Source organism: Morus notabilis, unplaced genomic scaffold, assembly GCF_000414095.1.
Source record: "Morus notabilis unplaced genomic scaffold, ASM41409v2 Scaffold312, whole genome shotgun sequence".
Taxonomy (NCBI): Eukaryota; Viridiplantae; Streptophyta; class Magnoliopsida; order Rosales; family Moraceae; genus Morus; species Morus notabilis.
In genome coordinates this window covers 85,886-103,267 of record NW_010367006.1, presented here as the reverse complement: position 1 = coordinate 103,267, position 17,382 = coordinate 85,886, and the positions used below count along the sequence as shown (strand labels likewise).

Here is a 17,382-nt window from a genome sequence, read left to right as displayed (position 1 = left end):
GTCCTTCTTACTCTCTATCAGTCTAACTAAACAAAGCCTTTAGTTGAGTGGATAAATTTTTGTCATCCGTAAAAACTTGTTGCACCACGTTATTCCACATCTAAAGAAGTGTTGCCCCGTTCACTTCGCTGATTCGAGTTTAGAATTCGAGTTTTTCTACAGTAAAAAGCTCTCACAAACAATCACATCTAACTTTTTTGCTACAGTAAAAAGCTCTCACATAAAATCACATCTCAACTCAAATTTTAAACTCGAATCAGCGAAGTGAACGAGGCCACGACTTTTTAGATCGTCTCTTTCTCCCTCCCTTCTCGCTTCCCCATGCTACCCACACTCCTAACCCGGATGCCATTTGCTACAAGGAGATATCTAAGCGCAATATCATTTTTACATGGGGAAATCCGACGTATTTAATTCGAGTATGAAAGCTGCAAACCTATACACGGTAACAAGATAAACGTCTGTTTAGTTCGCTGATTTGAGTTTTTAATTCGAGTTAAAATGTGATTTTATATAATAATTTTTTACTGTAATAAAAAAGTTAGATGTTACAGTTTTTGAGAGCTTTTTACTGTAGCAAACTCAAATTCTAAACTCGAATCGGTGAAATGAACAGAACTTTAATGTTTATGTGCCCTCGCGACCTTATGACATCATCACAGCAAAATATGTAGATTTGTGTGCAGCTCAATGAGAACAGGATCTGCAAATTCGAACCTATGCATGATCGTCACTGCGAGGAACTTAACTCACAACCTTGCACTGACGCGAAAAGATCGACCGTGTAGCAACCTAAGAAGGTGATATTAAGAGTCCGTTTGGTAACGTTTTCAAAATGATTTTGTCTTCAATACAAAAGTAAAAATGAGATTATTTTGAGAATCTTTTTAAGACCGATTCTGTAATTGTGTATGATTAGTTTTTTAAGAGATTATTTTGAGTATGATAAAAAAGTGAAATCGTGTTTGGTTATAATTATTAATTAATATATTATAATATTGTTGATAAGTACTATAAAATGAAAACGAAAAAAGAAAAATAACTTTCAACCATTTTCTAATTCCTTTATAAAAATTATTCTCACTGTTTTTTGTTTTCAAAACATTTTCTAAACAAACATAATTTGCAGACCGTTTTTATTTTTATGCCTAAAAAAATGTGTAAAAACGTTTTCATTTTCATGCCTCAAAAGCCGTGTAAAAATGTTTTAAAAAACAAATAAAAATCAATTCAAAACGTACCCTAAGATTCAAGTAGCAAAGTGACCTTTGTTGTGCTATTCATTTCCGCTACAACATGACCGTGTCGTGAAATATGTCATCAATGTTTCTTTGCGATTTTCTTACATATTTTGCTTTTTATGCAGTTAGTTTTTATATTGTTCTTCAATAATTCAGTGAGAGAATCACTGAGTACCAAATTTTTTTAAAAGATTACATTAGGATCGACCCCAAAGTATCATGGTAGGATATGATCGGTCTTCGACTAGAAACTGCAAAGTATTATGGTGGGATACTAGCGGTCTCCACCTAACTACCATTAGGGAGCATGATTTGTATTTTAAAATTAGTGGTGTTACATTTTCTAGAAAGGGGCATATCCAAACCTCAGAGGTGACGTCGATGATGAACAAAGGGGAGAGAGAGAGAAACAATAATCAAGAGAGGACCGTAGATAGAGAGAACGGTGAAATCGATGACGAAGTGAGAAGACATATAAAAAGAGAGACGAGCGAGAAGGAAAAAATAAGAGGGGAGAGAGTAGAAAGCACATATTAGAAGAGAGAAGGAGAGAAATAAGGGGAAAAAATAAACAACAACAAGAATTAAAAAGAAAAAAGAAAAATAGCATGCATTTGTTTGTATGAGCAACCCTAACTTAAATTTGATAATTAGGTAAAGTGCACCAAAAAAAAAAAAAAAAAAAATCAAAGGTGAAGGCCTCCTTTGGCAACCTTAGCATGTAGGTGGGTGTCTGCGATGGATAATGGGCCCTTGAGTTGAGCCCTCTGAAATGCTAGCTTATGTATGTCCTTTATACTTTTTCTCTTTCGGCTGAAAAGAAATGTTGGCTTGGTGTTTTTCGTTTGTTTTGCAACTTTTTAATATTACAAACTACCGATTTGCTGGCAAAGGGGCCGATTGTAGGCTCTAAAATTTAATCACTTAACTTTTCTCTTCCTAACCTAATATTGAGAAATTATTATTATTATTATTATTAATACAGTGGGACAAGTTCAAAGAATTGTTGAATCTGTTGCCTCACTTTTTTCTTTTCTATTTGTTCTCTTATAAAGATGATAAGACTCAACCAACATTCTTTCATTTCTTTTCTTACGAACCCTCCGTTTGATTAGAGTCTTTTGTCATTAAGTCATAAATTAACCATTTTTGGGGCCGTTTCAATTTATTTCATTAATTATCATTGGAAAATGATATATATGATTTTCTTCGAACTATCTATTTTTTGACATAACATCGTACCAAAGCTAGTGAAACAAGAGAGTTAACAATCCAGTAATTTCTTTCCATATATCATCATATTCATGCTTAAAGAAAAGTAAAACAAATGAATTAATCAACACTCAATTTGATATGTATCACATCCAAAAGAATAACTTTACAAGTGACTGATTATCAATAAAAAAATTTAATAAATTTAAAAATTAAAAAAAAACGGTTGCTAGTGCCTGCATAAATTAATGGGAGAAAAAGAGAAATAGGTCAAGACTTAAGATGTATTAAAATTAATAGGTCAATAGTTTACATAAGTTAATAAATAGGTCAAATTATTGTTTTCATCCATAATTTGTCTAGTTATGAACCATAACTTGACAAGTTATTGTCTATAAATCACAATTTTTATCCATAACTTGTCTGCCTCTGAACCATAACTTGATAAGTTTGTCCATAACTTATCTAGTTATGAATCATAACTTAACAAGTTATGGCCTATTAATTTCTATAAGTAAAAGTTGGCCTATATACTTCCTTAAACTTTTCATATTGATATATTTTCTACTATTTTCCTAAATTAGTGACTCGACTTCAAACCAAAAAGCAAAGCGAGGGAAAGTAAAAGGTAAAAAGAGGAAGGCAAACAGAGAATAAGGGGAAGAGGTATTCTCTTCTCTCTCTCTTCTTGTTTTGAGTCATATACTGTCAAAGACTCTAAAGTCTCGTTCATTTCACCGATTCAAGTTTTTAGTTTTCAGTTTCTACAGTAAAAAGCTCTCAGAAAATATCACATCTAACTTTTTCTGCTATAGTGAAAAGTTCTCAAAAAATGTCACATCTCAGCTCGAATTAAAAACTCGAATCCGCAAAGTGAACAAGGCCTAAGTGAGAACTTAAGGAATCAGTCTCTTAGAGTGGAGCTGAGACAATTTCGACGGTAATATTTTTTTTAAAGAGTTATTGAATTAAGGTGCATGAGTCTTAATTTTTTATTATATTTTTTATTAATAAAAAAAAATGTAAAAATTTAAATTCATGCAACATTTTCTCCTCTCTTTTTTTATACAGAATGTTTTGAAGTAATTAGTATTATTTTGAAAAGATTGAAGTAAATAGTATTTATTAGTAAATATAAATAAACTATTTACTAATAAATATTTATCGATAAATAAATTATTTATATTTAACAAATAAATACTTATTAATCAACATGTTATGTATTTGAGTCATTTTAAATATATATTATTTAATTAAAGAACGTTTTAAAAATGTATTATTTACTAGAATAATTTTTTTCTAAATTTACATATTTTATTTTACAGAAATTTTAATATAAAATTATTGAGAATGATTAATGATCTTTTAATGCAAATTATTATTATTTTTAATTATTTTTCTTTATGAAAAATATATTTTTGTTCAAAAGAAAAAACTAATCACTGTTTTTCAAATTAAAAAATAAAATCATAAAATATTTAAAATAATAACGTAAACTTATTAGAAAGCTATGAATTTAACATAGATAAAATGGTAATTGAACAAAAAATAAACAATTTTATATTGTATATATAATCATGATGATTCAAAGAAAAAGAAAATACATAAAAGCATCTTCTCTTTTGTATATAGTATAGAGCATATACATTTACAAGGTAAAGCTATTTAAGAATGGCTAGCATCAATTTTTTTGTCACTCATTTTGTCAATATTTACATTTATTGTTTAATACGTGAACTCTATTAATATTAAAGTTGGCAATCCGGGTAGCGACACGACTCGAAACCCGCACGAAATTAGCGGATTTGGGTTTATCATAAATAGGTACGGGTCAAAATCAGGTCGAACCCGTGAAACACAATTAAATAACGTGTCATTTTCAGATTGACCCGCCAACCTGCAATTGACCCGTCATAACTCGTTTATTAAACGTGTCATACTTGGGTAATACGAATACACAACCCGTTTATTACCCATTTTATAGACAGGTTCAGAAATAGGTTAACACGACCCATTTAGCACATATTTTATAAACAGGTTCATAAATAGATTAACACGACCCATTTATCACTCATTTTATAAATGGGTTGACAGGTAATCAACGGGTTGACACGACACGTTTATGACATGTTCAATAAACAGGTTATTCGTGTTGTGTCAACCCGCCAATATACAGGTCATGTTTGGGTTTTGTATTTCGACACGATTAATAAACGGGTTGTGTTCGTGTCAGACATATTCGTGTCAATTGAGGGGGTCAACACGACACGAACACAACCCGCCAACCCGAATTGCCACTCCTAATTAATATGATATATTATTATTTAAATAAAAAATGAGATAGTAGAATTCACGTGTCAAATAGTGAATATAGAGAGTAATAAAGAGAGTAACAAAAAAGTGATGTTAGTATTTCTCTATTTTAATAAAAAATAACGAGGAAGGTAGACCCTAATTCAATCGTCAATATTTGGAGGCTTGTGATTTTAAAAAGAGTGGGCTTAAAGCACTTCAAACTTTATCGGTCAAGACTTAAATATCTGACTTATTACAAATTGAAATATATACGATCCTTAAATTATAAATATAAGATTTTAAAAAATAGACACATTTAAGAAAAATTATTTGAGTAGAGCATTTAAGAAAAAGGTAATTTATTATGACCATATTTAAAAAATGATCATTTAAAAAATTGTGTTATATAAGTAAGGACATATTAAAAAAAACTAGAGAAAATCAAAGAAACAATATTTCAAAAAAAATTAAAATATACAAATTTCTTTAAAAAAAAAAAAGTAAGCAAGCATGCACATGTCAAGCTCCATTGAAGTAAAAGTGGTATTCTGATTTCTCTATTATATTTCTGTAATCTTATAGATCATAGATAAATAGGGACATGTATTAAATAGAGAGCAACATGTCAACGCCATGCAAGTGTAGGATTCATTTTTTCTTTTTGGTGAATAGTGAGGTAGAATTCATTGTGGCCCCACAAAAGTAGGTCGACGCAGCTCATTAAATTCCGTGATGTTTCTTCACTATTCTCAAACCTGCCACTCTTGATGATAAAATAAAGGGCGTTTTCCACACCTAGGTTATGCCTTTTTTTTTTTTCTTTTCCTTTTCCTTCCTTCTAAATAGCCACTATAATGTCTATAACAAAACCACGTTGACAAAAAATAGGCTTATTCAACTTCTGGCAAATCAGTCGTGAACCCTCATACGTTTGTTTGTTTGTTTTTTTTTTTTTTTTTTTTTACTTTTTCTTCACTATTCTCAAACCTGCCACTCTTGATGATAAAATAAAGGGCGTTTTCCACACCTAGGTTATGCCTTTTTTTTTTTCTTTTCCTTTTCCTTCCTTCTAAATAGCCACTATAATGTCTATAACAAAACCACGTTGACAAAAAATAGGCTTATTCAACTTCTGGCAAATCAGTCGTGAACCCTCATACGTTTGTTTGTTTGTTTTTTTTTTTGTTTTTTTACATTTTATAGAGGGGTTTTTTTTTTTTTTTTTTCCTAAGGCAGACCTCATATGAACAGAACTCTCTCCCTCCCACGATGAATCATAGGATAACCACATTACAAGCAAGTAAGTTTTGTTATATACATGGTCTGATTTGAGAGTTTTTAACTGTAATAAAATTAAAATTAAAAATTTAAATTAGTAAAATGAACGAGATCTTAGACCGTCAAAAATAATGGACCGCGTGCAAGTCACATGCAAGAAAACGGTAAAAAAAAAAGAAATTTCTCATTTCAATTATACCTATTGTGTTACGTGAAAAGACGTTATGCAATAACATATATCTAACTAATTGATCGAAATGTGATATGAGGGTAAGACACTTCGGTCGGGTAATTTTTCTCATAGAGGTCAATTGTCAATATTTTTAATTTATAAACTGATTTACGAATGCAAGAAGTTTAGGAGCATACATGTGAAAAAAGCCATAGAAATATTAACAAACTCCTCAACAGTATTATTAGATTTACTAAATTAAAATTTTTAATTTTTGATGTGAATATATTAAGAAGAGAAATGCCACCAACTTCAATTTATCATATTGCTCTGTCAAAAAAAAAGGAAAAAAAAGGCCCCGTTCATTTCGCTGATTCGAGTTTAGAATTCGAGTTTTGCTACAGTAAAAAGCTCTCACAAACAATCACATCTAATTTTTTTACTACAGTAAAAAGTTCTCACATAAAATCACATATCAACTCGAATCAGCGAACTAAACGAGCTTTGATCAAGAAAAAAAATGAAAAATACCTATGAACAGTGAAAGTTGTTCAACATTAAAATCTTATCAAATCTAATACAATTTATAAACGATTAATAGAACTCCATCCATATAATATTTATCAATCAATATGATATGTATCTACCATGAAATGGCGTTCTTATTCTTTGTTTTGTCTACACTTTGAGCAGGTTGTAGTGTTGTACACTACCCATCTCCAAACTCTAATATTTCTTAACTGACATTATTAGTGGCAAAATCTCTTAATTAAAGTTAATTGCTGTTCCACCAACTTTGGCTTCAACAGCTGCGTGGCATCTCAAACTAAAGTAAATTGATTTTATATTATTTGTTGTTGTTTTAATAGTTTATTTTTCCAATATTTTAATAATCACGTGTGGCTGTCTTGTCAATGCTTGTACACTGTAGACAAAACAAATGAAAACTGAATACAAGGAAAAGGGTAGTGGAAAAAGAGAGCAAAGGAAAAGGGTAGTGGAAAAAGAGAGCAAAGGAATAATAATTTAACAAAGAGTATAATATAAGACAGCTGAGATTGCCGTTATTTTAATCAAAAAGAGATTAAATAACAAATTATTGGCATGATATGCTTTTCTTCTAGCTAGATGACATTCAACAACTAATTAAATTTGCAAAATAGGGTCCACAAGTCCATTAAATCATGATTATCATGAACATAATTAGCAGAGTACTTTCATATTAAAGGAAGAATAAAGAAACTTAGTAAGAGTACGTATGGTGAACTAAAAGGGGAAATGGTATATTTATGTGGTGAGTGCAGACAAAAAGCAGAATATAGTATGTCACACTCTATCAAAATAAATAGATAAATAAAATAAGGGAACAACAGTGCCTGCATTGCTCACTCCATTAAAAGTGTATTACCGAATATTGAAGTTGCAAACCTAGAAACTTCACCTACTCTGCAATTAAAATAAGATTAATCTTAGCATTATTCTTTTTGTTATTTTTTATATTTATTGTTTAATACGTTAGTTCATTAACATGATATATTATTTAAATAGAAAATGAGATAATAGAATTCACGTGTCGAACAGTAAATGTAAATAATGAGAAAAAGAGTAACAAAAACAGTAACGCTGACATTTCTCCTAAAATAAAATCAAAGTCCTAAGTAATTTCATAAGCTTTTATATAACGATTAGGTCATTAGCAGCTAAGCATATTTGGCTTTGTCTTTCGGCATTGAACTTGTCTTCCTTTTGAGTAAAAAAGGATTCAAACCAAGGTTAAATTACGTTAGTTTTATCGCAACATATCTCTTAAGGGATTTCTTTTTGTAATTCTTTCTCTGTTTCATTAATTAAACTCCACTCAACATTTTTAGGTTATGTTTGATTTAGATGGTAATATAATTAAAATACGAGTGAGAAAAAAGAATATAATGGAATTATAATAAGAATAGTAGTGATTTTTTTTTTCTTTTTTCAATTCTAATGTTTGTTTGAACATTAGAATTAACACTACAATCATAACTATTATTTTTGGTTAGTTATTGAAACGGAATAGACTAACAATCTGATAAAAGTATAGTTTTTTTTTTTTTTTGGCTAGGAATATAAAAGTATGGTTAAATTTTAATATTGTATTCACATTAGGATAGGGGGAAGGGTAATTTATGATTAATACATTAAGATAATAAAAAGATTTTAGGAATTTTCATTCCATCAAACCAAAGGGATGTAGAAGGTTACTGAAAAGATACGTGACTATTTTCTCTTCGCAATTGATCACGGTCATAAAAAGATAGACCCCAAACGTGTAGCATTAGTAACAGTACAAACTATCTTAGCCAAAAAAAAAAAAAAAAAAAGACAAACAATAATAACTGCAATCTAAATTTAGAAAAGTATATTTTGATTCATCATGATGATGATATAGATTTTAGTTTACAAGTTAGACATATAAAATTTCTTGTTAAAATAAAATGTTGGGCATAATTTCTCTAAATCCAGGTAGCATTTAATATTTGTCGATTCATACTAATTCCACACAAAAAAAAAAAACCCAGTTCAATAAGTTGGCACAACTACGACATGTACAAAAAATTTACACGGCAAAAATTTAAAGCATTTTTTCCCGTAAAGTCTATTATTATTATTATTATTATATAGGGAGTCTACAATGAAACTCATTAATATCCCGTTTATTTTATCGATTCAAATTTTATTATAGTAAAATTTTTTTAAAAATAGTTATATTTAACTTTTTTATTATAATAAAAAATTCTCATAAAAAATTATATCTCAAATTAAATTAAAAATTTAAATTAATAAATTAAACGGATAAAAATCTCACTAGTAAAACACTACTAATTTTATCTTTAGATTAAATTTTAAAGACTAAATTTGTATAAATTCACATTAAAAATTTACATTATAAAAAAAAAACAATAAAATAATAATTAAAACAGTGTTTCACCCGTCAATTTTTTCGGCCTCATCCAAGAGAGCCTATTAGATAAATAGAAGAAAATTTTCCGGATCCTCCTGGGCTTTATGTGAGGCTGACAAGTGAAAATGACGTCCCCGCTCTCTCTCCGTCCGATGGAAGCAAAAGCGACAGCGACTCCCTCTCGCTAACGGACAAATACCCCGTCAAACTCCGTCAACGTTCCACTGTGGGCGCGTGTGGGCCACGCACCTCCTCCCTCTCACTGATTTCGACCGTACTCTCTTCCCCCACTGCTCCTTAGTCGTTTCCCATCGTCACTCTCCCCCGCTCTACTTTTCCCTCATTTTACTTTTCCTGCTTACCAAACACTAACTCACACCTTTCTATTCTCTCTAAAAAGATCCGCTGAGTTCTGTGTTTTCGGACTCTCCTTGCGAGAATGTACAGTGTGGTCAGGATCGGAGAATCCGCCGTTGTTATTCTTCATGAGGTCTGAAGCTAGTTAGCTTTACAGTACTGTCGGTGTTTTCTTTCTTCCGACTCTCTCCTCTGCTTTCCGATCGTCCATGCACCGACTCGGATTGCTCTGGAATTGCTTGTGTTGGATTTCTTTTGGTGTTTTTCCGAGTGTTGTTTTATGAGAAAATCTAGTAAAAATTGCGTGAGTGTTTGATATTTTTTCTTTAACAGGAGCCAGCTGAATCTACAGAGTCAACATGTGGTTTTAGAGTCAAAATGTGAATTTTTTTTTCATTTTTTTTTTGTCTAATCTGTGCAGATTTGAAGGTTAGCGTATTGCAGAAGCTGGGTGCAGTGAAGCAATGGAAAATAAGGCGTGGCTTTGGAAGAAGAAATCCTCAGAGAAGAACATTGTTGCGGCTGATAAATCTTTCAAAGGAAATGAAGAGGAGGTAATCAATCTCATCTTATATATACATGTGTATATATATATATATATCTCTTTTCTTCAAACTATTTTTCTCATATTTTTGTCCTTTTGAAGTTTATACGGCTTGATTTGTGCGTATTGAGCCATGAATTCCATTAATCATTACACTTTCATTACGTAGCGAAATCGATGATTCCATTTTATTATTTTCGATAAGGTTATATTTTTCCTTTACGCATATTTAACTTTTTCTTTTTGAAGGACGCATAATATGAAGGATATTTTCTGAAAAAGTATGGGAAAAGGATTGTTGTCGCTCTTTATTTTTTTTCCTTTTTTCTTTTGCAACATAAATTCTTATTATAATTATGCATAGAAACTTGATGGTTCATTACTTTGTGGGAGAAAAAGGAAAGAAATCATATTTTCAGCTCATAGAAGTTACAGGAGTCACTTGTTTTTTTATTATTATTTTTTTAATTTTTAAGTCACCTTTTAAATCTGTAGATTTATAAATTACGCATCTATTTATTCCATTTTTTTTTTACTTTATCTGCTGCGTAAGAAATTTATAGGAAATTATGGATTAGGTAAAGGTTTCATCCACAACACTTTTTTAAGCGAATATTTCTTACACTTGAAACTAGTCTGACATTTGGATAAGAATAGCTGTTACCATCTAATTATTTTCTGTATCTGCTAACATTATATGGACATCATGAATCATGTGGATTGCCAACCTATATATATCTATCCAGATAGATGAGTAGCAACCTCCTTGATATGTTGTCTGTGATGATATGAAAATGTAGTTCATTAATTAAGACGGTGGTTAGGAAGAAAAATATAATATTGGAACTGAAAAAAAATACTATATTAATTTCATTTACCACTTTTCCACTCTGACATAATATCGGGATTAAGGTGCTGTAAATTGCCAAAGCTTTTGTGTCATCAGCAACTTCTTCTAGAGAAACAGTAACACAATTCAGACTATCTGATCATATTTGTTTATGTTTTATTTTTAGTACTATTGCTATAATTTATTTTGTTGCTGTTGTCGTCGTCGTCATCGACATCTTATCATCTGCTCCCTAGATAAATGATCTGGTTTGGCTTAAACAATAAGACCTCATTAGAAAACTAATTATACTACTTTGTAAAGTATCCGATGCTAGGAAGGTATCTCCTATTCTGTGGATGGGGGAATCCATAACAAATTTGTTATTTTTATTGGCAAGAACTGCCAAAATTATAGTTCCTGGTGGCAAAGCAAATGATACTTTGTAACTGCCAACTCAAGTGAGTGATTGCATGAGGTATCTTTGTTTTAGCATGTTGATGCTACTATTATTATTGTGAAAATTTCCATTACTTTTTTAAAATACACTAAAGGATAATTTTTCTATTTTATTTAGATACAGACGCTTCTAGCTAAAAAAGTGGAGATGGAGAAAGAGCTCACAATTGTAAATGATAGGCTTACTTCAGCGCTCTCGGAATGTGACACTAAAGATGAACTCGTGAAGAAACATGCGAAAATGGCCCAGGAATCCATTAAAGGTAATTTTATACTAACGCCTGTTGCAGTTGTATTCTTTCTAGCAACATTTATGATCTGCACTTTCCAAAAAACAATGCGATCTGTTAAACTAATGTTTCGTTTGAAAATTTTTCTATAGGCTGGGGAAAGGCAGAAGAAGAAGCTGTATCTCTGAAATTGCAACTGGATGAAGCTTTGCAGCAGAGAGTTGCTGGTGAGGAAAGAATAGCGCATTTGGATGCAGCCCTCAAGGAATGCATGCAGCAGCTGCTATTTGTTCGAGAAGAGCAGGAGAAGAGGATTCATGATGCTGTGATGAAGACATCAAGGGAATTTGAGACATCCCAGATGATTTTAGAGGAGAAGTTAGCAGAAACCAGTAAAAGGCTTGCCAAGGTAGTTTCTGAAAATTCCCATCATGGCAAGGCTCTTCTATTGAAGGAAAAAGTGATAGAAGAGTTAAACAGGCAGTTGAATCAGGTGGAAGCAGATTTTAGTGTACTGATGAATAGAGTGGAGTCCACTGAAAAAGATAATGCTTCCTTCAAATATGAAGTTCGAGTGCTAGAGAAAGAGCTTGAGATCCGAAATGAGGAGAGAGAATTTAACCGTCGAGCTGCTAATGCAGCACACAAGCAACACTTGGAGAGTGTGAAGAAAATTGCCAAGTTAGAATCAGAATGTCAGAGGCTGCGCCTCCTGGTTCGCAAGCGGTTACCGGGTCCTGCTGCCTTGGCAAAAATGAAAAATGAAGTCGAAATGCTGGGAAGAGATTCCAGTGATAAGAGGAGAAAGTCGATTCCAACTAGCTTGATGTTTGACTCTCCAGGTGATAACTCTTCTGAATCGCCCAGCAAAAGGATCAGCATGCTTACAGAGCAGTTATGTGCTATGGAAGAAGAGAACAAGGCTCTTAGAAAGGGGCTCCTTAAAAGGACAAATGAGCTCCAATTCCCACGAAACATGTATGCTTCTACAGCATCCAAACTATCACAAGTTGAGTTGCGGCTTGACGAGTCTTCAAAAGGTCTAATGGTAACAGAGCCAACAAGGACTAGTTTCGTGTCCAATGAGCTCTCTTTAGCATCTGTATCTGAGATTGGCAGCGATGATAAGGATAGCTGCGCTGAATCATGGGCTTCTGCTTTACTTTCTGAGCTGGAACACTTTCGAAATGAAAGACCAAAAGGCTCGATATCAAAAAGAGTTGTTGGAGCTTCGGACATTAGTTTGATGGATGACTTTGCTGAAATGGAAAAATTTGCTGTGGATTCTGCTGATAAGGATTCTCAGGTTTCTTCGAATAAAGCTAATCCAAATGCTGGCCCCTTGGAAATGGAATATTCGTCAGAAGCAGTGGGTGTTGAGATAGTTCCAGTTTCTGACAGCGAGTCAACCTTCAGTGTGTCCAACCAGGAAACCAAAAGTTGTTTTGATGGTAAATTTCCTGTATGGCTTGAGGATACTCTGAAACTGATCTTGGAGCAAAACCACGTAACGGGAAGAAACTTTCAGGAAATAATTGAGGATATTAGAGTAGCTTTGGCATGCTTCACGCATCAAAATCCTGGTGAACTTGTTCATGCAAGGGAAAGCTCAAACAATTTGGATTTACCAGGCAGAGTAATCAATAATAAACACACAAACTCCGATAAGAGCAATCAGCATGTCCATACAGATCTGAATAATTCAATTAGCAAAATGATTGAGCTTATTGAAGGGATCAGTTTGCCATCACCAGCTTATGATAATCAAGACTTTTCCAGGAAGGGTGGAAACTTCTCATATAAGAACTCAGAAACACCTGCAGGCTACACCGTCCGCGTTCTCCAATGGAAAACTTCTGAACTCAGTGCTGTTCTTCAGCAGTATGTGCATGTCTGTTACAACCTATTGAACGGAAAGACTGATCTTGACAAATTAGTGCAACAATTAACTACTGCTCTGGAATGGATAATTAACCACTGCTTTTCACTTCAAGATGTTTCCAGCATGAGGGATGCCATCATAAAGCAATTCGATTGGGATGATTCACGAAGTGAAAGTGAAGCGGAAGTTGGAATTATGCGTCACTTTCCCGGAACAGACAAATCACATGTTCCAAGAGAACAGTTATCACGTTTGTCCTCGGCTGCTGCGTCAAACAGCCAAAGTATTCAGACAGAAGAACTGAAGTCAATTGCCGTAGAAGACAGCGGAATATCAAAGGATGAATTAGAAGGGAGGCTTCAGTCAGCTACTGATATGAGCGAGTACCTGATGAAGCAACTTCATGAATCTGAAACGGTCATTGATGGCTTGAAAACAGAATTGCAAGCTTTAAGAAAGTCAAAGGGGATGATTGAGGACCAAATGGAAAATCAAAAAATGATGAATGAAGATCTTGGTACACAGCTCACAACGACTAGAGAAGAATTAAATGAAGCTCGTCAGAAGTTTTCATCTCTAGAAGTTGAGCTGGAGAACAAAACCAACTCGTTTGAAGAATTGCAGGCTACATGTGTTGAGCTACAACTCCAGCTTGAAAGGTATCAATACACCAGCATATGCAACTTTTTCTTTATCTTGGAGAACTAGTTAGTTATTAGTTAATAGTCATTCTTATTTTGCATTGATGAGGGACCTCATGTATCTGATATATGTTATCACAGTGTGAAGAAGGAAAGCCCAAACTCTGATCTTAATCCGGAAGAAAAGGAACTTCGAAGCGTAAGTTCATCTTATTATCTGTATTCTCTCAAGGGTATATAAATAGTTCTAGTTATTTTACTCTTTGGCTAATGGAAATTAAGTAACTTAATTTTCAGTCTTATTTTTATTTTATTTTATTTTTTGGTGGTGATGGTGGTGGTGGGGGTGGGAGGCCTTATGGACAAGGAATTAGCTGCTTGAAGAATTGCAAATGAGAGTTGCTATCATGTTTAAAAAGTTAGCTGCTTGAAGAATTGCTATCTCTTTTTGATAGCAACATGAGAGTTGCTATCATGTTTAAAAATGTGATTTCTACCAAAGCATGTTCTACCTTTCTTGAAGAATTGAATACTTCTAGGTCCTAAAATGCATGCCTACAAATGGACCTGTCATTATGTTGTCAATTTTCCTGTCTTGACTTTCAAGGACTGTTTACTAAACTTTGCAGGATCGGGAGATAACAGCTGCTTCAGAAAAGTTAGCTGAGTGCCAAGAGACTATCCAAAACCTCGGGAAGCAGCTGAAGGCATTGGCTGCTCCAAAAGAAGCAGCTCTCTTTGATAAGGTCATCGTTAATCCAAGTGATGCAAAAACTAGCACTGACACTACGAGCCCAACCTTGAAGAAGGACAAAAGCATGAGCCACCGGACTTCTCTATTGGATCGGATGCTAGCAGAAGATGATGCTGCGACTAAGAATCTCAAGTCTCCAGATACGAAAGAAATTGACAGTAATTCTACTGCCAAGTTGGGGCCTTATGGGGCGATAGAGCCTCTAGAAAAGATCCTTGTTCTTGGTGGCAAACACCAGAATGACAATGCTGCAGCAGATTCATTGGCTATCGTGGCGACCAAGAAGCACGGAGGCAGGAGTTTGTGGAGAAAGCTACTTTGGAGAAAGAAGAAAGGTAACAGCAAGAAACCCCCCCTTCCATTTGCCTCATAACGGATTACCATTATACAACTATAACAGGGCCAGTGTTGAGAATCCCTCAATACCGTTGTGGTTTGGTTTTGTTGCATGCTTGGAATATGAATATTATGGTTTGACTTCTGTTGGTAATCTGAGAATGGTTAAATAGTGCACGGACTTGAGTTCTGCGTGTTTTTCTGTATTATTTTACATGTTCTCCCCCATTGCTCTGGAAACTCGGGGAAGTTTACAAACATGAACACTAGTAGCCGTTTTCTGAGCTGATATTAAAAGATCAAATGAAAAAAAAGAAAAAATGAAAGGATAGTTTGGATACTGCATCCTCTTCATGTAATTTCATCTTTCATAATGATTACATCTCTAAATATTGAGTTTTTATATCTGTGTACAAGCAAAGTCCATTGTCCTCCCCAACTCACTGGGTAACTCACTGGGTACTTCAATGAGATTCTTGACCTTGAATGATTAATTTCTGGGAAAATATAGAGAGGAAAAAAAAATCATCATTCTCACTGACAACTGATCATCATTTGATATATGCGCACGTCATCATTTGATATATGCGCACGCGCGTGTATTTAAGTAAATATTTGTTTATCATAAAAAACAAATAATGAATTCACCAAGAAGAAACAGACTTACGAGAAGGAACATAAGGTGAACCTTGTGGAAAGAATAAAACCAATGCTATATATATCTATTGCCCAGGAGAAAAAGTTGAAACTGTCACAGAATAAAGGAGCAAGGAATGCACTCAAAATTGCATCCGCAGGGATGTTTCAAATCAATGGCTTACAAGAATTCCGCATAAAAATCTGCCACATTCATGGTTAATCTCTATACAGTACAAATCTCGAAATATCATTGAGGCCGGCCTCTCTATAGCAGCCGGCAATCCGCTTAACAGATTCATCCCAAGTCCCCTCCACAGAAGCTAGATCCAGCAAAAAAGCTGCTTCATCTAGTGCAACCTGGAAACAGGTAGAAATTTTGGTTGAACAGAAGAACGCTTTGATTATGATTCTTTTTCCTACTTAAGTTCATGAGCTACAATATTTAAACCTGAGCAGGTGCCTTTCCCATCTTAATGTCTTCTTGCCTTCCCTCTTCAGTTACCTTCTCCTTAAAGTATTCAATTTGCTCATCTTCCCATTGAGCTATATTAGCAACTTCCTGAATACCATAAATGCCCAACTCATATAGTTAGCATATAAAGTACTCACATGGGAAAGGAAACATACAAAAACACCAAATGAACTCATAATTAAAAGATTCAGTACCTCATACTTGCAACCCAGAGTCCACCATGGCGATTTTAAAGCTCCCCTAGCAGCATCTTTGGCTTCTGTGGTGCGACCGACTCTGAGAGATGCAAAAGAAGAGCTACTTAGAAGGTGAAGCGAAGAACAAACAAAACGGAAGAAGATTTGAAGAAGTTCCGTACGAACTTCAGCAAAACCTCTGCATTGAACACAAATGGGCGTGCAAATCCTGGAAAATGCTCCTTCTTAGTGTAGAATTCCCCGGTCACCAAAGCTGAAACCTTGAGATAAGACATGAGAACCTTTAGCATTTCAAGAGTCTGTACTAAAAAACTGGGGCAGTAACCATAGTCCATGTAAGTCTTACCTGATCCCCTTCCTCGAAATGCCGCATAACTTTACGCTCTAAAACATCTGGAAACAAACCAACCTGAAAATGATCAATTTATTATGGCACTGCGTTAATTCCCATCTTCTCATTTGAAAGAGACTGGAATTGCTTAGATCACAAAAAAAGTGTGTTTATACATTTTTCAGAAGGTACACATCTAGGTTCGAAATCCGTGACTTGGCAAAGTCACCCTTTTTGTAAAGTTTCTCCCCCACATCAGCTGAAGCATCAAATAGCTCGTCAATATCTTCGCTGGAGTTTTGGGCATCTCCTTCAACTAGAATTCTATGAATCAATTGGTCTACCTGTATATATAAGAAATAAAGAACACAAGCATATTTGACAACATTTCCTGTTTGAAGAAAACTTCCATCACCCATGAAAGAAAGATACATATCAATTGAAATAAGATCATCCATCATCCATGCACCTATGCACAGTTGTGCATGCTCTACTTACATTCTTGGCCAATAGCCAAACTCCATGCTTTTTGACCTCAACTACTGGCATTTCCATGCTGTAGACATTAGGGAAAG

The 17,382-nt window shown here is 33.7% G+C and overlaps 2 protein-coding genes across 3 annotated transcripts in view; one reads left to right on the top strand and one right to left on the bottom strand.

Annotated features, from left to right (window-relative positions):
- The first annotated feature begins 9,248 nt into the window (after positions 1–9,248).
- LOC21389229 (filament-like plant protein 7) lies at positions 9,249–15,496 on the top strand. Its single transcript, XM_024174349.1, has 6 exons — positions 9,249–9,626; positions 9,915–10,047; positions 11,444–11,588; positions 11,708–14,096; positions 14,220–14,277; positions 14,708–15,496. The coding sequence occupies exons 2-6, from the start codon at positions 9,958–9,960 to the stop codon at positions 15,203–15,205; spliced, it is 3,180 nt and encodes a 1,059-aa protein (XP_024030117.1). The 5' UTR covers positions 9,249–9,626; positions 9,915–9,957; the 3' UTR covers positions 15,206–15,496.
- Positions 15,497–15,873: 377 nt separating this feature from the next.
- Positions 15,874–17,382, bottom strand: part of LOC21389228 — a 2,606-nt gene continuing 1,097 nt past the window's right edge. For both annotated transcript variants that reach the window (XM_010111496.2, XM_024174352.1), the window contains 7 exons: positions 17,306–17,363; positions 16,984–17,151; positions 16,823–16,885; positions 16,642–16,736; positions 16,474–16,555; positions 16,256–16,366; positions 15,874–16,164 (listed from right to left, as the gene is read on the bottom strand). In XM_010111496.2, the coding sequence (XP_010109798.1) occupies positions 16,024–16,164; positions 16,256–16,366; positions 16,474–16,555; positions 16,642–16,736; positions 16,823–16,885; positions 16,984–17,151; positions 17,306–17,363 (718 nt within the window). In that variant the 3' untranslated portion in view covers positions 15,874–16,023. The remainder of the gene's footprint in view (positions 16,165–16,255; positions 16,367–16,473; positions 16,556–16,641; positions 16,737–16,822; positions 16,886–16,983; positions 17,152–17,305; positions 17,364–17,382) is intronic.

Excerpts from the sequence above, each read along its gene's own strand:
- LOC21389229 (XM_024174349.1), top strand. The coding sequence starts at position 9,958 with ATGGAAAATAAGGCGTGGCTTTGGAAGAAGAAATCCTCAGAGAAGAAC. Across the intron at positions 10,048-11,443 it reads TCAAAGGAAATGAAGAGGAG|ATACAGACGCTTCTAGCTAA; the intron begins GTAATCAATCTC and ends TATTTTATTTAG. Across the intron at positions 14,097-14,219 it reads CTACAACTCCAGCTTGAAAG|TGTGAAGAAGGAAAGCCCAA; the intron begins GTATCAATACAC and ends ATGTTATCACAG.